The 22,082-nt window shown below is 43.6% G+C and overlaps 1 protein-coding gene across 1 annotated transcript in view; it reads left to right on the top strand.

The window, feature by feature from the left end:
• The window catches only part of LOC126160940 (aminopeptidase N-like), a 123,728-nt gene that overhangs the window by 29,524 nt on the left and 72,122 nt on the right, over positions 1-22,082 (top strand). The window contains exon 3 of the mRNA XM_049916940.1: positions 690-873. Coding sequence (XP_049772897.1) covers positions 690-873 — 184 coding nt within the window. The remainder of the gene's footprint in view (positions 1-689; positions 874-22,082) is intronic.

Genomic DNA, 22,082 nt, shown 5'->3' with positions numbered 1-22,082 from the left:
GCTCAGTGGGCGGAGGATAGGGAAGAAACTGTCAACAACGTTTGGTTTTTAGACGAGGAGCTTTTTTATTTAGACGGTGTGGTTAATGAACAAAATGTACGCCTTTGGGACACTGAAAACCCACAACTGCTTCATGAACGACAACATTATGCTCCGAGGATTACAGCGTGGGCAGCAACTTCAGTGTTACTTTGAAGGAAGTTAGGAAACGAAATGGTGGACATATTGAGCATGTACTGAGTTAGAACAAATCTCCATGGACAGCTCTTCATTGTAGTATATGTTCCTTTCAGACTGTATTGACAATAAAGTTTATATTAAAAAACAAAATGGTAACACATTTCGTGCGCCACCCTGTAGTTCTTGGTCTAGGAGACTGATGACCTCAGATGTTAAGTCTCTTAGTGCTTAGAGACATTTGAACCATTTTGTTTGTCTTGTGTGACTTTACATTAATGTTTCATCGAGTTGTGTAATAAAAGTGGGCTATGTAGCCTGCTCAAAATTTATGACAATATGTCCTACCGGTTGGTGATCACAGGTAGGTGTCGGTGATCAGAAGATGGCTGACAACTTTAGACGAAACTAGTAATCAATAAAAATAATAAATTGCTATCGCGACCAATAAAGGACTTGTTCTGAATCCAATAAATGTAAACAAAGATGTAAGGAGTCTGCTGCCACTACAGGGACAGCAGCTTCACCTTCGAAGGCCGGACAAACCTGACGGTGGTTGCGGTGCGCAACACAACGCAGATCGTGCTACACGCGGCGCTCGGCGTCTCCTCCGTCACGGCATACGACGCCAGTGGCAGCCCCGTCAGCTCCAGCTACGAGCAGGGAGCCTTCCTGGTCGTCACACTTGCAGAGCAGGTGAGCAGACCTCGACTTAGTGTAACTGGGCCCGTTTATATTTCCATTTGCACGCGCTGACTATGACTACCCCCATGCCGCTCCCCCTCCCCCTCCCCCACCCCCTTCCTCTCCCCCATTCCCCTGTCGTGAACGGTCTTGCCGATGTGGATACACCGATTCCCGTCCGATCACTGAAGGTAAGCGCCACACGGCGTGGGCATTACTTGGACGTCGTAACTGCCGTCTGCTCCACGTCTGGTGTGCAGCGAGCTACCTTAATTTAAGTATTAACTGTATTTTTCTTACTTGTCACTTCTTCTTCCGTGTGTATTTGCTTTTAGGAAGCTTTAATTGTCGGGTGCTATTAATAGTGTTCCATAGATTTCGTGTTTGTTTTGAATACAGTCAGAGAGAGTCCCTTTAGTCAACCATAGTGCCGGTAGTGCTAGTGTTTGTTTTGAATACAGTCCAGAGACAGGTAGTGCTATTTTAATTGTTTTGTACAAGAAGTGGCTAGCAACCACAGTTTAGTGAATAAACAGCCGCCTTTAGTGAATTAGCAGTCTAGTTAAAGGTTGATTAACCCTCTTCAGTAAATTGATTCCTTAGGATGGATAGGATGTGTGACTGCTGTGTACGGACGCAGGAGGAGCTGGCCACTGTTCGCGAACAGCTGAGCGTGTTGATGGCCGCGGTCAGCCGTCTTCAGGCTGCTGCCTCGGAGTGTAGCGGCAGTGGGGAGTCTGGTGCGTCGCAGGGTACACCCCAGGTGTTACATGCTTCACCCACTGTCCCTGCTGTCGAGACATCTTCGCGGGTACTGGGCGCGGTTGGGCCACCCTCTCCCCAAGGGGAGTGGCGGGTTCAGCGGCGTTCGCGGCGCACGAGGCGGAGGGTCAATGTGGAGGCTGGCCGTGTGGCATCGCCCGCTCTGCCTGTGAGTGGACATGTGGCTGCTCCTTCAGCAAGGTCCGAACAGGCACACGGGGGGAGGGGTTTATTAGTTATTGGGAGCTCCAACGTTAGGCGGGTGATGGAGCCCCTTAGGGAAATAGCGGGAAGGTCGGGGAAGAAGGCCAGTGTTCACTCTGTCTGCTTGCCGGGGGGTCTCATCCGAGATGTGGGCATTACTTGGACGGGTGACCGTCCAGGTGCGCTGAGCGCTTTTCACATTTTCCCCTTTGCCTTTACGATAGAGAGGAGTTCCTGATAACCCATCTTTGCACCAAACGCTCTGGATTCAATTCCAAACCTCCCCACAGTGGACACTGTTGATGGTGATCCGTCCATCGGATGGGGTGTTAAGCTCGGCCGCTTCGGTGGTGCCCCACGAGAGGAATAAGCTATTTGCCGGCACCGAGTTTCACTTGATCTCTTCTCTCACCGTCTCCAACAAGAACATGAGACTACACTATGCACACACCCATCACAGTCGTCTGCACTTGACAGATACACTTACGTCCACAGCTCTCCCACACTGTGAAAGAAAGATGCAAGTGGGCGCAAAGGATAGGGAAAACTTTTCCACTTAGGCTGCTGAACTTGCCCTTCGGGGTCTCGCAGTCATTAATGCTAGACGACTTTACTTTTTACCCCCTGCCTTCCACAACTCTATTGTAAATAATAAAGAATAAGAGAAATATTGATATATTTTGAGATCATAACTAAGCAAAACACTATATTTAGCCGATGACAGCCTTTACTGACATTATACACTGATAAACGACGCAGGGGGCATGTATTAAAACCACAGCTAGATATACAGAACTACGATCAGGCCAACCTAGAGAGCAGATCAAGGCAATAGAGAGGAATATTCTGGTGAATCTTACGACATGGCTGGCGACGTCGGTATTACAATCGTAGCACGAGAGACTTGGGTTTACTCATCATCATCATTTAAGACTGATTATGCCTTTCAGCGTTCAGTCTGGAGCATAGCCCCCCTTATACAGTTCCTCCATGATCCCCTATTCAGTGCAAACATTGGTGCCTCTTCTGATGTTAAACCTATTACTTCAAAATCATTCTTAACCGAATCCAGGTACCTTCTCCTCGGTCTGCCCCGACTCCTCCTACCCTCTACTGCTGAATCCATGAGTCTCTTGGGTAACCTTGCTTCTCCCATGCGTGTAACATGACCCCACCATCTAAGCCTGTTCGCCCTGACTGCTACGTCTATAGAGTTCATTCCCAGTTTTTCTTTGATTTCCTCATTGTGGACACCCTCCTGCCATTGTTCCCATCTACTAGTACCTGCAATCATCCTAGCTACTTTCATATCCGTAACCTCAACCTTGTTGATAAGGTAACCTGAATCCACCCAGCTTTCGCTCCCATACAACAAAGTTGGTCGAAAGATTGAACGGTGCACAGATAACTTAGTCTTGGTACTGACTTCCTTCTTGCAGAAGAGACTAGATCGTAGCTGAGCGCTCACTGCATTAGCTTTGCTACACCTCGCTTCCAGTTCTTTCACTATGTTGCCATCCTGTGAGAATATGCATCCTAAGTACTTGAAACCGTCCACCTGTTCTAACTTTGTTCCTCCTATTTGGCACTCAATCCGTTTATATCTCTTTCCCACTGACATTACTTTCGTTTTGGAGATGCTAATCTTCATACCATAGTCCTTACATTTCTGATCTAGCTCTGAAATATTACTTTGCAAACTTCAATCGAATCTGCCATCACAACTAAGTCATCCGCATATGCAAGACCGCTTATTTTGTGTTCACATATCTTAATCTCACCCAGCCAGTCTATTGTTTTCAACATATGATCCATAAATAATATGAACAACAGTGGAGACAGGTTGCAGCCTTGTCTTACCCCTGAAACTACTCTGAACCATGAACTCAATTTACCGTCAACTCTAACTGCTGCCTGACTATCCATGTAAAGACCTTTAATTGCTTGCAAAAGTTTGCCTCCTATTCCATAATCTTGTAGAACAGACAATAACTTCCTCCTAGGAACCCGGTCATATGCCTTTTCTAGATCTATAAAGCATAGATACAATTCCCTGTTCCACTCATAACACTTCTCCATTATTTGCCGTAAGCTAAAGATCTGGTCCTGACAACCTCTAAGAGGCCTAAACCCACACTGATTTTCATCCAGTTGGTCCTCAACTAATACTCGCACTTTTCTTTCAACAATACCTGCGAAGATTTTACCCACAACGCTGATTAAAGAGATACCTCTGTAGTTGTTAACAATCTTTTCTGTTTCTGTAAACTTGGGTTTACTGAGCAAACGAAATGCCGTGCGTATTTAAGCGACATTAATGTTTTCTATCCAAGGCAATGAACATCTAAACTGCTACTAATTGCAAGACGGTAAATCCGTTTAGCACGAAGCATCCATGGCGGTGACAATACTCCAGCTTCTGGTCCGTCTCGGAGTTCAAACTGAATGTTCAGGACGTGGTGACAGCGAGACCTTTTATGGCTTACCTGGTGCCATTCTTTGGTTGAGCCGTGGCCAGCTCGCATTGATGCCGTTTGTTCTTTGGCAGTTTGTCGCAATCGAGTGGCGTCTTATTTCTCCCTGAGTTACTAGCATTATGAGTTGCTGACTTCCTCGGTCAGTGGCAGCAGCAGTGCTTGTCGATACTAGTACTGCTGTACCAGCTTTGGTGTGACCGCTATATTCCCGTTATTATATCTCTTAAAAAAAAGTAATGTAACTATTTATTTTGAGGAAACACTCTCCTAGTAAATTCGTTTGTCCTTTGATTTATCGTGATCTGTTACTGAATTTTAGTGGAGTTAGTTTTTACTTTTAGCTTCCAAAAAAAAAAAAAAATACAAAAGAGATACAATAAGCAAAATAATGAATTTCGTAGGTTGCCAATTACGTATTATATCTGGTTTTATCGAGCGCCAGGCTCCCTACAAATTACTGTAAATGCAATAGCGTAATAGTACTCAGCTCTGAAATTATTACTATCACAGAAAATAGACAAGTTTTAATAAAATTATTTCACTGGATTACTTCAATTAATCTCACAGAATATTTTTACTTAATTTCTTCCGTTCCGGCTATTAGACATAGTGCTGTGAAAAAATATTTTTAAATGTACCGCGTAATGGCGGCTAATTGTTAACAGTCAGAGATTACTGTTACTCGCTCCGCAGCAGCTGGAAACGTGCTAAATAATTTTCATTAAATATTCTTTTCGTAAGATAAACGTGGCGTAGGTTCTTGAAATAACACACGGAGATCACTTTATACTAATATATTCTTACTAGGACACAGTTTACACCATTAAATATTTGCAATTACGCTACGACAGAAACAAATGCTAGCGCAGCACAATAGCTTGCGTACCTTAATCCAGCTAACACCAGAACGAACAGAACAAAACAGACTAGACCGAAGAATGAACATTGCATTGTGTTTTATACTCTTACAGAGACGATAATACTTCTTTTAATTACTTACACATTATAATCTCATACACTAAAAATAAAGTCTTTTCTGCATTTATCGATATATATTGTATATTTTTACAGTTAAATCAATGATAAATCAATGTTTGCAATTCATTTTGAGTCACATACAGTCATTTTTATTTATTTTTCACCTCGATGATGGTGAATATTGCAAAAGGGGCACTACACCGTTTGGTGGTGTGTGTGGCAGTCAGTCGGTTGGGACAGAGCAGCGAGGAAGTTTCCGCCGCTCGAGGTCAAGGCCGGGACTGCTGGCGGCTTGCACGCACGGTCGGATTGCGAGGTGCTAACTGTGAGAGCTACAAAGTTCGTGGTGTGTTGGAGTCGGCGAAATTTTGTAGCCTTCTTCCTGTCTGGTCTTTAACTATTAAAATGGTTGTTACTTATCAGTGAAGTGCACCAGCGCTATTTTTCTGCCTTGTGGCCGTTAACGCCCCAGTTGCCTGCCCTGGTCGTTAGCGTAGTTTTCCAGCAGTGTGTTTTTCCTCGCCTTGTTGATGCTGTTCGGCACGGCACGTAGTTCGACAGCCTTTCAATTGTTTGTTCTATTTTTTTCTTGAGAGCGGTTATTGTGCCTTGGCTGTTTTTAGACGCCACTTTTAAGACGTAGTGCGGCTGGTATCTCCGTCCTCAGATGATATTTTCCGTTGTAGTACCGTTGGCCGGGCAGAAGGGAATTGATTAGGTTGTCGGTCGATCCTTCTGCCGTCCCTGGGTCGGGTTGCCATCCGATTATTTAACCTTACTCTTGGCTGCCTGTCTCACCTCACCTTACATTACGGGCTTTGGACGATTTCTTTAATTATCTAAATAAAATTCACCCAAAAATACAGTTTATAATGGAAATAGAAAAGGAAAACAGAATATCTTTCTTGGATGTCTTAGTTATGAGACGGCCCGATAGAAGCTTGGAATATAAAGTTTTTCGGAAGGCAACACATACGGACAGATATTTACATAAAAATTCTAATCATCATCCTCAACAAAAAAGAGGTGTCATAAAAAATCTCGTCGATCGAGCGGAACGGATATGTACACCTGAACATTTGGATGCTGAAGTGAAACATCTGAAGCAGTGCATGGGGGCTTAATTAAATATAATACTGCAGATATTTTTTTTTTTTTTAGTTATGCTGTGTGTCCGATTACGCAAGTCTCGTAAACGGCTGGCCCTGACTAGTTTTAGTACGCAATCTGACTGCTTAGAATGACAACAAAGAATGTAAGAAAATTTTCGTTAACACAGTTAATTAATTAAGTCCCCAGCAACTATAAAACCTACGAAACCAACAAAGCACAAGTGTAGCTGTTCTGTATGTGGTAGTATGACCCAACGCACATCTGGCACGGTTCTTCTTCAACAAGACAAGAATTTTTAAATACCAATTATACTGACGTGATAAAAGAAAATTACAAATACTATAATTGTGCAAGAAAACCAAAATTACACTCTAATACAAGAACACACGCCAGATGCTTTGTTGACTGAACCTGTAATGACACATTATTCAGGTCACTGAAAGAATAAAAGAATAAAAGAAAATACCTCCATATATATTGACGAAATGCACTCTGACCATTACAATATCTCCATTAGAACAACATCTGCTATCTCTCCCATCAAACCACTGCATAAAACATGGAACAACACTCTCCACTACCACATCTCACTCTGACTTCACGACAAGCAGTGTCCACCACAACTTCTCGGTAAGAGCTGCCTGCCGCTACATCTCAATAATCACTGCCAGTGGAGGCGCGGAACAATACTCTCTGGCGGGATCTTTGGCGCTGTGGCTCAGTGTAGCCACCTTTCAGCAGGTTTTTGAAAAAAAACGGCTACTCAAGAAAAGAGATAAATAGAATTTTGCGTCCAAGGAACAGAAACACAAAAGATAAGAATGAACCACAACGGCAGAAAAATACAGTAGTTCTCCCTTTTATTAAAAAAGTAACAGATCGGATCGGTAAGATTTTACGAAAACATGACATAAAACCGATCTTTAAACCAACAAAGAAAATAATTCAAGTACTACGATCTGTGAAGGATAAACGCCCTCCCGTGTCGACATGTGGTGTGTATAAAATTGCATGTACCTGTGGTAAAGTTTACATTGGTACTACCAAAAGAAGCGTAAACACGCGACTGAAAGAGCATAAAAGTCTTTGTCGACTTGGAAAAATAGAAAAGTCAGCTGTAGCGGAACATGCTCTTCAACCAGGCAACCACCAAGTGAAGTTTTCGGATACCGAAGTTTTATCTACAACGGCAAATTACTATCGACGGCTTTATAGAGAAGCTATCGAAATTTATAAACATAACGATAATTTTAATAGGAAAGAAGAGGCTATGAAACTTAGCGATATATGGACAGTGGCTCAACAAAATTGCTAACAATTTTTATCTTTGACAAGGTGGTAATCGATAGTTAACCTTATCTTTGCTATGGATTATCATTGCTCATCACGTGTCACCTGAACCACGCCCCCTTTCTCACAATATATAAGTCGCTCTCAGACACCCGACCAGTCAGTCGGCAAGACTCAGCGGAGCAGCGCCTCTGAGGAAGTCCAGCGCAGTCCTGGACGAAACGTAAGGAGCAGAAAAGTTCTTGGACCACGACCTCACATCCCGGAAAGTATATCAACAGCCATGTCAACCGGTCGTGAAAGCCTTCATTCTACATTACAGCTACCTCCTCAGGCAGACCCTTGGAGCACTTCTGAGCACCACTGTTCTGTTGCTTTTAGATTGTGATTTTCATTTTAGTCTGATGTACTGTGCGAAGCCTTCAGCCGTCTATTAATTTAGTTTGTTTTAATTTTAACATAAGGCCTTCAGCTGACTTAAATTAAAGTTTGGATATTGATTTGTTTAATAACTAAAATTTTGAAAGTTTGTTCTATCTGTTCTATCTGTTGTTGCTCTTCAATGTCCAGTGTGTGGCCTTCAGCCAAGCTTTTATGTGAAATGTTGTGTCTAGACAAGACAGCCTAGACACAATGAGAGGAAGCCGAAAGGCACGCGCTTAAACTCACGCAGGCTGGCGTGAGGTCTGAAACAGGATATGTAATGAATGCTATAAAGAAAAGTACGTAGCTTCTGGAATACTTAACTTTAATCCACATTTGTAGAACATCGCTCTTGATGATACATTAATAGAATCTCAATATCAATGGAATACGGCGCCTTGCTAGGTCGTAGCAAATGTAGCTGAAGGCTATGCTAACTATCGTCTCGGCAAATGAGAGCGTAGTTGTCAGTGAACCGTTCCTTGCAAAGTCGGCTGTACAACTGGGGCGAGTTCTAGTACGTCTCTCTAGACCTGCCGTGTGGTGGCGCTCGGTCTGCAATTACTGACAGTGGCGACACGCGGGTCCGTCGTATACTAGCGGACTGCGGCCGATTTAAAAGCTACCACCTAGCAAGTGTGGTGTCTGGCGGTGACACCACATGAAATATTTTTAAGATAAAGAAAATAGAACTATGTGAAATATTTTTAAGATAAAGATAAAGAAAATAGAACCGTTGCCAAACACAGGACCTGACCACGTCTATTTTGTCAAGAGAGGTTTCCTTTACAGGCTCAGTACAACCGCCAGAGATGCGGTTCTCGCCGTGTCCCTATGACTCCAAGAGGAAGAAGAACGATTCTGGAAAAGTTGTGTAATTTTTAACAGTTGCCGTCATTTTAAATAAATTATCTACTCCTCTTAAAATAGCTTCACCCTAAATCTGTTTTCAGGTTTAGGTTCCTCAGCAGGTGAAAAATCATTGTTATGGAGTTTCTTTTCCCAAGGAAATTACGTTAATGATTTAAATCGCGATTGAATTTTCAAGGAACTCGAAATGTACTTGATAGGAAAATTATGGATGCAGCAGTGGGCTGCTCACTCCCAAAGGGTTCTTACCTCTCAACTGATTGATCGATTATTAATTCTGGCTGTATTACAAACCAAAAAGCACTGGGCAGTTTACAGTTCCCATTTAAAACCTCTAGAGGCTTTTGTGGGAAAGTCGTGAATTATGGATATGTGCACAGTGTGACATCATGGCTGTAATCATGTGTGCAGTGTATGGTCAATGCAGGATGTTTCACACATAGGGGCAGCACTCTCTCTCTGTCGCTGCGCGCAACCAGTATCCCCACAGGCCGACTCTGGTCACCGCATATTCTCCGGCTCCTCCCCCGTGTAGTGTGTTAAGTGGCGTGTCTGTTTCAACTGAACGAGTCGAATTAGTAGTATAATTAGTAGTATCACTGCGTCATTCAGCAGTTAAGGCTGCTGTCACAGTGGTTTCTGTTGTATACAGACTCAAACGGAAGTCTTAAAGTAACGGTACTGCATCAACTGATCAGTTCAAACACTGTTTTTCGAAGTCAGCACTTCTTCTTCACCTCTTTACACTGGACAGTTTCAGCCCCAATCTGGGTCTGTTTGCAACAGAAGCTGACCATCTAGTTCTGTTTTCCCACCATCTTTCAGTGTTTACTCTTGCCTCTTTTTCTAACATCCACATCTTACAGCCCTCTATCCTTTCGTCTTCCTCTTGGTCGTTTCATATACATCTCCATTTCATGCATCTTCTTGGAAATCCTCTTGGTTTCGATTTTCTTTATGTGTCCATTCCATATTAACCTTGATTTTTCTGTTCTGGTCTGCAAGGGTTCCTCTTTCACTATTTCCCTTACACTTTCATTCTTCAACCTATCTCTCCATGTTCCTCTTGTTCTATTTCCGAAGAACTTCATTTCACGTGCTTGTAGTCAGCTTACGTCTCATTTCTTTATTACCCATGTTTCAGACCCATAGGTCAGTACTGGAACGTAGTAACCTATACTTATTAATTCTTTGTTTTTTTTTTTGTTGAACATCTTTGTCCTAAACCAGGCTCCGAACACTCCAACAGAATGCTTCTCCCTGTCTACCGCTTTCAGTGATCTCTTTCTCACTTCTTCCATTTCCTGTATAACGCTTCCCAAGTGCTTGACACTTTTCACCTTCTTCAATAGTCCACCGCCAATCCTTATTCCGTTAATTGGTCTATCTTTCTTCCCAGTTGTAGCCAGGGTCTCACATTTGTTGACATTAAATTTCATTCAATAATCCCTCACAGTTTCTTCCCAATCTTACAGCTGTTCCTAAATCTTCTTCTTCCTGTTTCCCCAGATCACCATTAGTACTACAGCTGGCTGTTTCCGCACATGCCTGATGGAAGATCGCTCGCGAACGGCGAATTGTTTTCTGATGAATCTTGGGTATATTTATGAAGCTATGTGAACACGCCGAAAAAACCACGGTTCGTTGTTGGCTAAATTCTGTAAGTAGGCTGTTTATGTTTTCTTATTGGCAACGTTACGTAGCGCTCTGTATGAAAATCACTGGCTGTGCTGTGTGCAGTCTGTGGCTAGTTTGCATTGTTGTCTGCCATTGGAGTGTTGAGCAGCTGGATGTTAACAGCGCGTAGCGTTCACATGAAACGTCCCCTTAGAAAAATTATACATCACTGTGCTTAAACTGACATACAATATTTCTAGCGCAACGCAATCTGACTTTCAAAAATCTCTACAAAAGAATGGCCCTGACTAACATTAACCTATACGTTTCACAAATCACTTACCTCACAAAAATCTTAGTTACTCGAACTACTGCAATACAGCGAGCGCCACTACTGCCAGCTAAATAAAAGATTCAAACTACGGAAGGCACTAACTACTGATAGGCATAGTTAGCAAATGAAAGATTTTAATAGAGAACAAACAATGTATTTACCTTAATAGTCATCAAAAGTCATAATATATATAGCAGTTCATGACATCCAGTCTTACAAATTTCAAAACTCCGCCATTTCTCTCCCCACATCCACCACTGCTGGCGGCTCACCTCCAACTGCGCAACGCTACGCGCTGTTAACATCCGGCTGCCCAACACTACAATGGCAGACAACAATGCAAACTAGCCACAGACTGCACACAGCACAGCCAGTGATTTTCATACAGAGCGCTACGTAACGTTGCCAATAAGAAAACATAAACAGCCTACTTACAATTCACTGTATCATTGCCAGCAATTAAATACTGCATTTGACGATCTAAAGCAACATTTGGCAAACATAATCCGTACCATATGTACGGAATTTACAGACCCGTTTCGCTACAAAGGGCAAATGAACTATTCAGATGTTACAAAGGAAGAAAAGTACTTACGCTTTTAAGTCTCGCTTTAATATTGATGTATGGCATCTGTTCTAACAAACAAACATTCACCGAAGAACTCGGATAGTAAGTGCGTTGTGGTCCACATAGGAATTATAGTGGTCGATTTGCGCAGTTGGCCGCTCTAATGCAACAACAGAGACTGACGGCGATTGTTGAAGGTTTCCTGACACCAAACAAACTGGCGTAACCGACGAAAGCAATATCTGGCATATTCCCTCATATGACATAACGAAGTGAGCTGTATCTGTGGCAGAGACTAAACCCTGACTATCAGAGCAAGGAACGTCGAGTTGAGTGTAAACTGCAAGACAACCTTTAGTTGAGTAAGCACCGCCGGCCGATGTGGCCGTGCGGTTCTAGGTACTGCAGTCTGGAACTGCGAGACCGCTACGGTCGCAGGTTCGAATCCTGCCTCGGGCATGGCTGTGTGTGATGTCCTTATGTTGGTTAGGTTTAACTACACTCCTGGAATATGAAATAAGAACACCGTGAATTCATTGTCCCAGGAAGGGGAAACTTTATTGACACATGCCTGCGGTCAGATACATCACATGATCACACTGACAGAACCACAGGCACATAGACACAGGCAACAGAGCATGCACAATGTCGGCACTAATACAGTGTATATCCACCTTTCGCAGCAATGCAGGCTGCTATTCTCCCATGGAGACGATCGTAGAGATGCTGGATGTAGTCCTGTGGAACGGCTTGCCATGCCATTTCCACCTGGCGCCTCAGTTGGACCAGCGTTCGTGCTGGACGTGCAGACCGTGTGAGACGACGCTTCATCCAGTCCCAAACATGCTCAATGGGGGACAGATCCGGAGATCTTGCTGGCCAGGGTAGTTGACTTACACCTTCGAGAGCACGTTGGGTGGCACGGGATACATGCGGACGTGCATTGTCCTGTTGGAACAGCAAGTTCCCTTGCCGGTCTAGGAATGGTAGAACGATGGGTTCGATGACGGTTTGGATGTACCGTGCACTATTCAGTGTCCCCTCGACGATCACCAGTGGTGTACGGCCAGTGTAGGAGATCGCTCCCCACACCATGATGCCGGGTGTTGGCCCTGTGTGCCTCGGTCGTATGCAGTCCTGATTGTGGCGCTCACCTGCACGGCGCCAAACACGCATACGACCATCATTGGCACCAAGGCAGAAGCGACTCTCATCGCTGAAGACGACATGTCTCCATTCGTCCCTCCATTCACGCCTGTCGCGACACCACTGGAGGCGGGCTGCACGATGTTGGGGCGTGAGCGGAAGACGGCCTAACGGTGTGCGGGACCGTAGCCCAGCTTCATGGAGACGGTTGCGAATGGTCCTCGCCGATACCCCAGGAGCAACAGTGTCCCTAATTTGCTGGGAAGTGGCGGTGCGGTCCCCTACGGCACTGCGTAGGATCCTACGGTCTCGGCGTGCATCCGTGCGTCGCTGCGGTCCGGTCCCAGGTCGACGGGCACGTGCACCTTCCGCCGACCACTGGCGACAACATCGATGTACTGTGGAGACCTCACGCCCCACGTGTTGAGCAATTCGGCGGTACGTCCACCCGGCCTCCCGCATGCCCACTATACGCCCTCGCTCAAAGTCCGTCAACTGCACATACGGTTCACGTCCACGCTGTCGCGGCATGCTACCAGTGTTAAAGACTGCGATGGAGCTCCGTATGCCACGGCAAACTGGCTGACACTGACGGCGGCGGTGCACAAATGCTGCGCAGCTAGCGCCATTCGACGGCCAACACCGCGGTTCCTGGTGTGTCCGCTGTGCCGTGCGTGTGATGATTGCTTGTACAGCCCTCTCGCAGTGTCCGGAGCAAGTATGGTGGGTCTGACACACCGGTGTCAATGTGTTCTTTTTTCCATTTCCAGGAGTGTAGTTCCAAGTTCTAGGGGACTAATGACCTCAGAAGTTGAGTCCCATAGTGCTCAGAGCCATTTTTTTTAGTAAGCACCGTTGTTGAGCCACGACACAAAACGGCAGTCAGTCTGCGACGAGAGCGCTGACGTCAATCACATCAAGGGCTGGTGCAACAACTGCTCAGGCTCCGACAGCTATTTATCACCCACCAAGAATTTTTGAGTAGGTCAGCCTATAACTTCTGATGTTAACACTGTAGTGATCTCCAGGTATAAATTTCGAACTATTGCGCCGGCCGTTGTGGCCAAGCGGTTCTAGGCGCTTCAGTCCGGAACGGCGCTGCTGCTACGGTCGCAGGTTCGAATCCTGTATCGCGCATGGATGTGTGTGATGTCCTTACGTTAGTTAGGTTTAAGTAGTTCTAAGTCTAGGGGACTGATGGCCTCAGATGTTAAGTCCCATAGTGCTCAGAGCCACACATTTTCACAGTGTTAGATGTTCGCTTCACGGTGTGCCAACAACATTTGAACCATTCGAACTTTTGCTTTACAAATCGTATTTCAGAAAACGAATATGTTTAAATTTTTTTTATTTTTTTGCCAGTGTATAAGCTAAACTTTCATATTTTATTATTAGAATAAAAGTTCAACCATATTTTCTGTACGTTATTGAGACTTAAAGCTCACAGTACTTAGATGTAAGCTTACTTTGCTTTACTTTCCGTGTCCAGGTGAAAACATCTGTAGTCTCTTCTTCGAAAGCTCTGTGGCTTTAATGGCCTCGTGATTCCATAAAAACAAATCTTCCGCTGTCAAACAGTCTCCATCCTTGGGCACATGAGCAAGTGTTTAACCTACGTTTCTCCGCATTCACAATAGTCTCTTTCAGAGTAGCCCCACATAACCACGTTTACTTCGCATCAGATCTACTCATACCTCCCCATGTATTATATTGTAGCTACTGCCCTTGTTTTGTGTGATTTCCTCTTTAGGATGCAGGTTTATATTTTGCACAGACTCCAACCATAAAGAGAGACGGCGGATCTCAGGTTGGCCTTCCAGCAATACTGTCCGTTTTATAAAGCTCTTCCTTGACTTCGAACGAGTTGGAAGAATTTACTTTGGTTGGGTTTGCTGTTTTTTCCTCTCTGTTTCACTGGCTACTTTTTGTCTGGTATTTTGTGGCGCTATGGCCTCAGGTGAGTATATTGTGTGGGCAGACGTACGCCTCAGACGTTCGACGACAATCTTGACGGTCTCATTTAAAGCGACGTCTACTTGTTTGGAGCGGAAAGACGTCTCACATACAGGTACTGCGCATTATCCATCTGCAAAACAGTCCTATTACCGATGATGGAAGAAATTGACACTACGGCCTTCATGTTGATCCAGTTAGTTTAAGTATAATATTAAAAACTGGGTCGTTTTGGAAATCAGCCTTATGCAAACACAATTAATTTATTTTTATATTTCCCCAGACATGTTTCGACACCAATGTGTCATCTTCTGTGGGTTAAATTCTTTATTTCTGTACAGTATAAGATCACATTTGTAATACTTTAACTACTGTAGGCCTAGGAAATACAATATTTGCAATTTGCTCCGTTTTGCTTTGGACGCTCACCTTAAAACTACACCGCTAATTGATCTGTATTATTGAACATCGATTTTAGTGCTCGTTTTCGTCGTCATCTGCAAACTAGCCTGGAGAAAATTATTGCATATTTGTGGATAGCTGCTTCGACGGTAGAGGTTATGTACGTTTCTGTACTTAACATTTTCCGTCCTGTTTCGTGTCCCTGGTTGGTGTCTCAATCAACTACTATTTAGTGGATTGCTTCCACTCAGTTTTTCATAAATTTCCGCTCACTACTTCACCTCACACGCACTTACACAAAAAGTGGTGAAGTGAGATCTGAGCAGACACTTTTGGCAATACACTCAGCGAGATGTGTCGTGTTACTTTCGTTGCTCACTTGCTCATCGTTGGAGTCTGCATATATTAGTATTTTTATTTCTGGCTGGTGTGGCTGGTTATTTGCCTGCGTATTGTACACGTTAGGGGAAAGAACGCCCCCTTGCGGTAATCGATTCGTTTGGTTTCTCCATCTACTTTTTTCCCTGGTTCTTAACATGTAATTCAGTCGAATATCCTTCGTTATTTCACAGACTTTCGTGAGGAGTCGTTGGTGATTTACTGCATCATATGCAGCGGAAAGGTTAATAAACACATCTGCGGTTATCACTTTCCTTTCAAAACCATCTTCAATGTATTGAGTCAGATTCAGTATTTCACTACAACATTTTCCCTGGTCTTGTAACGTTACGAGTATACGAGGTGTGGCTAGAAAAAAAACCGGACTAGTACTGGTGAAACAATAAAACGAATGCAATAAGGCTGAAAGTCGCGTGGCCTGTCACGTGACTCTCGCTCCGCTTACTGCTCGAGTTTCATCTGCCTCCTGCAGTCAGTCTGCCCGTGGCGTCTGTTTTAAGTAGTTGACGTTTTGTCTGTGCGTCGGAAAATGTTGAGTGTGCAGAAAGAACAGCGTGTTAACATCAAATTTTGTTTCAAACTAGGAAAATCTGCAAGTGAAATGTTTGTAATGTTACAACAAGTGTACGGCGATGATTGTTTATCGCGAACACAAGTGTTTGAGTGGTTTAAACGATTTAAAGATGGCCGCGAAGACACCAGTGATGACACTCGCACTGGCAGACCATTGTCAGCAAAAACTGATGCAAACATTGAAAAAATCGGTAAACTTGTTCGACAAGATCGCCGTTTAACAATCAGAGCAGTGTCTGAGTTAACAGGAGTTGACAAGGAAAGTGTTAGGCAGATTCTCCATGAAAGTTTCAACATGAACAAAGTGTGTTCAAAAATGGTTCCAAAGTGTCTCACAATTGAACAGAAGGAACGCCGAAGAATGATTTGTTCTGATATCCTGGAAAACATTGAAAGTGATCCCACCTTCTTACAAAATGTTATTACTTGCGATGAATCGTGGTTTTTTACTTACGATCCCGAAACTAAACGCCAATCGATGCATTGGAAAACTCCTGGTTCTCCACGACAAAAAAAAGCACGAATGTCAAAATCGAAATTCAAGGCAATGATGATTGTTTTTTTTTTTTTGACATCAAAGGGATTGTGCACATTGATTGGGTACCAGAGGGACAAACAGTGAATCAGCATTACTACATTAGCGTCCTGGCTACCCTACGTGAGCGAGTACGGAGAAAACGGAACGATTTGTGGAGAAAAAAGCCGTGGATCCTTCACCGAGACAATGCCCCAGCTCACAGTGCGTTGTCAGTGAAGACGTTTTTGGCAAAACACAACATTCCCATCTTAGATCATCCACCCTACTCACCTGATTTGGCCCCCTGTGATTTTTTCTTTTCCCTAAAGTCAAGTCAGCTTTGAAAGGAACTAGATTTGAGACTGTTGAAGCAGTAAAAGAAAAAGCGACGGAAGTAATGTATGGACTTACCGAAAATGATCTGCAGCATTGCTATGAACACTGGAAAATTCGTGTGGAGCGGTGTAGAGACCGAGGAGGAGAGTACATTGAAGGAGATAACATGAAATTGTAAATAATTGTAAATAAATGTTTTTTTCAGCATCAGTCCGGTTTTTTTCTAGCCGCACCTCGTATCTTTACAATTAGAGAAGTTAATATTTCACAGCGAATAAACATTTTCACAATTAACCTCTGAATTAACAACTTTTAAACACTTCATGCAATTCTAACTTAGGTGACACCACTTTTGTAAAAGAGCGTCAAAAGACGCTTCTGACAAGCTGATCTAAATAATTGTTTAAACAATATTAACGACAATCTGTTGTCATTTATCGTAAGCGTACTTGCGCGAGAATACTGGGTTATTTGCTTATCGACAAAACTTATTTGTATCGTCTGAGTGTCTAATGTACTAGTTTACTCCTTGAAGTAGTCAGGTAAGTCAGATGATGTCTGTAGTGCTTAAGAACGATGTATTTTCGATGGGGACGGTCTTCAGCCAATGGAAAAGCATACGGTAGTGGAACACTATGGGAGTCGAGTGGAGACTGGGACTTTACGAGTGAAGAGCGCAAGGGAACGATTCTGGAAGCTTTTACGTTGTACTTGAAGGAGGCAGTCCTGCCTGTGGTAACGAGTGGTATTCGATAGTGTAGGTAACTGATTCTGAACAGTGCACAGCCGCTACCATACTTCATCAACAGAAAGGAGTTTATACACTTCGTTAGGCTGGCAACATGTACAAGTATGTAAACAAACCAAACAGGATGAGTAACACAGTGAGGTCAAAGTAGTTGTGTGTATATTAGTGTTACGTCTATAATAATGGCAGAAGACTAATAGTGCACCAAAACAACAAGTGCAAACAAAATGAAAATTGGGAAGAAAAATGTTCGGAACACAAAAATCATGCTTTTGTTTCGTAAATAGAGCGGTAATGCGACTTCCACGTGACCAGGTGAGAGGAAACACCGATGCCAACGAAAAACAGGAAGAACACTAAGCTGGAATTGAACTGTTTTATGACCTGCGAATAATACACGTCAAAACAAAATTGTATCATAACTGTATCATTATACATCTCACTGATCATGCCTTAAAGGGACAAAAGGCGAAACCGTCTGGGAAAATAAAATAAAGTACTGCAAGAAAACTGTGCTTGCTGCGGAGAATGGCCACGCAAACAAACTCGTGATAAGTGTACTTTTGTCTTTATTGTTCGTAGGACCACTTCCCGTTTACTTGAGATGTCCTTTCCTGAATAAACACTATTCAACATAATTCTCTGTCGTCTACATTCATTGCAGACGTTATAATAGAATCCTTGTTATTAAATTGTTCATTCAATTTTTATTTTGTATTTCTGTGTATTTCATTAACACCCAACTCTACCAAAGCCTAGACTATTTGACTGCTCGAGCTATTCTTTTTAAACAGAGTCGTGCATAGCCCAAGCATCTAAAGTATGAGTAACCGCTGGTAAACACGCTCTGTGTTGCTCGTAGAAGATGCTATTTAGAAGAGCAACTCTGCAGCCGTAACCGTTAGCTTGTTCAGCTTGTTCAGCAACACATTTTGCACTGATTTTCGTTGCTATTCTCGACAAATTCTTACAAGTACCTTTTGTAGGTGATAGGTCAAGGAAATATGGCGACAACTTTTTCGCTCGATCGGCTCTTTGCCAGGCTTTAGTAATGCTACTACTTGTGCTTTCCTCCCCAGTTTGCGAATCTGAAGCGTTTACCAACATCTGTTCATCATCCTCACTAGTCTTTCATTAGGTTTTAAACAAAACTGCTTTATTTGTTCAATTTTTATGTTGTCATAGCCTGCTGCTGTTTTTTTTTTTTTTTTTTTTTTACTTTCTGTTCTCGCGCTGCTCTTTCCAGTTCCTCGTGTGAGAATGGAGCTTTTGGAGATTCGCTCCCTCCATCTGCGTTTCGCTTGAGATTCAATCTTTTCGCCATCTGTCTTGTCTTTCCATTCAGTAGCAGTTGCTGAGCAGTCTGGTTCAGGACGACGACTGAACTCAATGGCGGACTCGTAGGATCAAGATTTTTTTATCAGATTTCACGCTCTTCGACTGTTCTGTTTCATGTCCAGATAGGGTAGTAATTCAGCTTATCTCTTCTTCCTTTGTTCAGCTTTGTTTCAGAGTAGTTCTTCTCCGCTGAGAAGGATCTGCGTTGTACTTGCTACGATAGTCGACAAAGATATCTTGTGAACTTGCGTCGAGGCCAGATGTAAACTGGGTTCTACATCCACGGAATATACACTGAAGAGCCAAAGAAACTGGTACACTTGCCTAATATCGTGTAGGGCCCCCGCAAGCACATAGAAGTGCCGCAACACGAAGTAACATGGACTCGACTAATGTCTGAAGTAATGCTGGAGGGAAATGACACCATGAATCCTGCAGGGCTGTCCATAAATCCGTAAGAGTACGAGGGGGTGGAGATCTCTTCTGACAGCACGTTGCAAGGCATCCAGACATGCTCATGTCTGGGAAGTTTGGTGGCCAGCGGAAGTGTTTCAGCCCAGAAGAGTATTCCTAGAGCCACTCTACAGCAATTATGAACGGGTGGGGTGGCGCATTGTCCTGCTGGAATTACCCAAGTTTGTCGGAATGAACAATGGACAGTAATGGGTGCAGGTGATCAGACAGGATGCTTACGTAAGTGTCATCTATCAGAGTCGTATCTAGACGTATAAGGGGACCCATATCGCTCCTACTGCACACGTCTCCACACCATTACAGAACCTCCACCAGCTTGAACAGTCCCCTGTTTACATGCTTGTTCCATGGATTCATGAGATTGTCTCCATTCCCGCGCATGTCCATCCGCTCTATAGAATTTGAAACGAGATTCGTCCGACCAGGCAACATGTTTCCGTCATCTCCAATGTCGGTGTTGACGGGCCCAGGCGAGGCCTAAAGCTTTGTGTCGTGCAGTCATCAAGGGTACACGAGTGGGCCTTCGGCTCCGAAAGCCCATATCGATGATGCTTCGTTGAATGGTTCGCACGCTGATACTTGTTGATGGCCCAGCAATGCAATCTGCGGAAGGGTTGCACTTCTGTCACATTGAACGATTCTGTTCAGTCGTCTTTGGTCCCATTCTTGCAGGATCTTTTTCCGGCAGCAGCGATGTATTCACAGAACACTCGTGAAATGATCGTACGGGAAAATCCCCGCTTCATCGCTACCTCGGAGATGATGTGTCCCATCGCTTGTGCGTCGACTATAATACCACGTTCAAACACTTTTAAATCTTGATAACCTGCCATTGCAGCAGCAGTGACCGAACAACTGCGCCAGAGACTTGTCTTATAGAGGTGTTGCCGACCGCAGCACCGTATTCTGCGTGTTTAAATATCTCTGTATTTTAATACGCTTGCCTATACCAGTTTCTTTGACCCTTCAATGTACCTCCTTGACGTTATCTTTGAAAATCAACAAGTTAATTGTAGTTTTCTGCGTCTGTCTCTATGCTTTCAACTTCGAGAAACAGTTGTTTTCTGAAAGCCTTCCATTTCGCTTTCTTGAAGGTAAAACAGTCTACTCTGATAACTCCAGAAGCTGTATAAGAGGCAGGGAGATGTTTTGTCCTGGGAAAAGTTCTTTTGCTATTTTTGTAACATGAGAAGCGATGTTCTCAGTAATCGAGATGTTGTCAGGATTATACCCTCATCATTATTAAATGATGGTCTTAATTTAGGATCAAAAATAAGCTGCAGTTCATCTCTTTCTGCGTAACTCCCTAGTTCCTCCCCATTTTCAACAGCTGAGTTACGTCCCCAATTGACACTTTGACAGTTCAAGTCTCTCAATACAATCTTTAAGTTTTGGTTATGAAAATTATTTGGCGTATTTAGGGTAAAATCAACATTAGGTGGTTCGTGCACTGACATAACACTAAGTTATTAAAATTTAAATGTTTTTTTTTTGTCTGTGATACATGTTGACTTAATATCTATATCCGGTCTTCCAATGCTAGCACTACCATATTGTTCGTGAGGCTTTCTAATATCATCTTCATCGCTTTAATTATTGGTCTTCAGTCGTATACCCTCTCTGTTTCTTGCAATGACTAAATGTCCCATGAGTGTTGTTACACGTGTCTGACAGTTATATTTGCCTTTCTCTTGATAGTACTTCAATCTTTAAAGAACTCGTCACAATTATAGGCCTTGAAAATGCCCGATTTTTTTGTGTTTGCTTTCTCTGATGTTTACCAGTGGTAGAAGTATTAACCATTGACACTGGTTCAACGCTTCCAGGGTACGATTATGTTACTAAAGACATTGTGCACTACAAAACCATTTGTCGATCACCTTACTCCAGAGCTGTTGTGTAGTGCACCTTATCAGATTAACAAATAAACCGAGTAAGGACACTTCCAGCGTATTTGATTTAATTGTCAATCTTCACACTCTAACACAGAAACTTCATGTCTGCGAAAAACAATCACGTATAGCAATTAGACGTCTGCCAAGCTCAGACTGCTCACTTTGGGCTATTTAACAAGTAACTGCATTCTTTATCATAACAAGTAAGCTGCGTTTCCGATATATGGTTATCGGGCTATTTTTGCTAGATTCGACATCGCCTACGTTTCTCTGACCTCATTGTTAGTTAATTTTTACGTACCTTCTTTGTTTTTATCTTAGTACAGTGCTTTTCGGCAAACGTCAATGAAGGGTCTGGACCACCAAAAGAAAGCGTATAATATACACTCCTGGAAATGGAAAAAAGAACACATTGACACCGGTGTGTCAGACCCACCGTACTTGCTCCGGACACTGCGAGAGGGCTGTACAAGCAATGATCACACGCACGGCACAGCGGACACACCAGGAATCGCGGTGTTGGCCGTCGAATGGCGCTAGCTGCGCAGCATTTGTGCACCGCCGCCGTCAGTGTCAGCCAGTTTGCCGTGGCATACGGAGCTCCATCGCAGTCTTTAACACTGGTAGCATGCCGCGACAGCGTGGACGTGAACCGTATGTGCAGTTGACGGACTTTGAGCGAGGGCGTATAGTGGGCATGCGGGAGGCCGGGTGGACGTACCGCCGAATTGCTCAACACGTGGGGCGTGAGGTCTCCACAGTACATCGATGTTGTCGCCAGTGGTCGGCGGAAGGTGCACGTGC

The sequence above is a fragment of the Schistocerca cancellata genome, unplaced genomic scaffold (assembly GCF_023864275.1).
Source record: "Schistocerca cancellata isolate TAMUIC-IGC-003103 unplaced genomic scaffold, iqSchCanc2.1 HiC_scaffold_1167, whole genome shotgun sequence".
NCBI lineage: Eukaryota > Metazoa > Arthropoda > Insecta > Orthoptera > Acrididae > Schistocerca > Schistocerca cancellata.
Note: the sequence above shows the minus strand (reverse complement) of the source record. Positions and strands in the feature narration are given on the sequence as shown.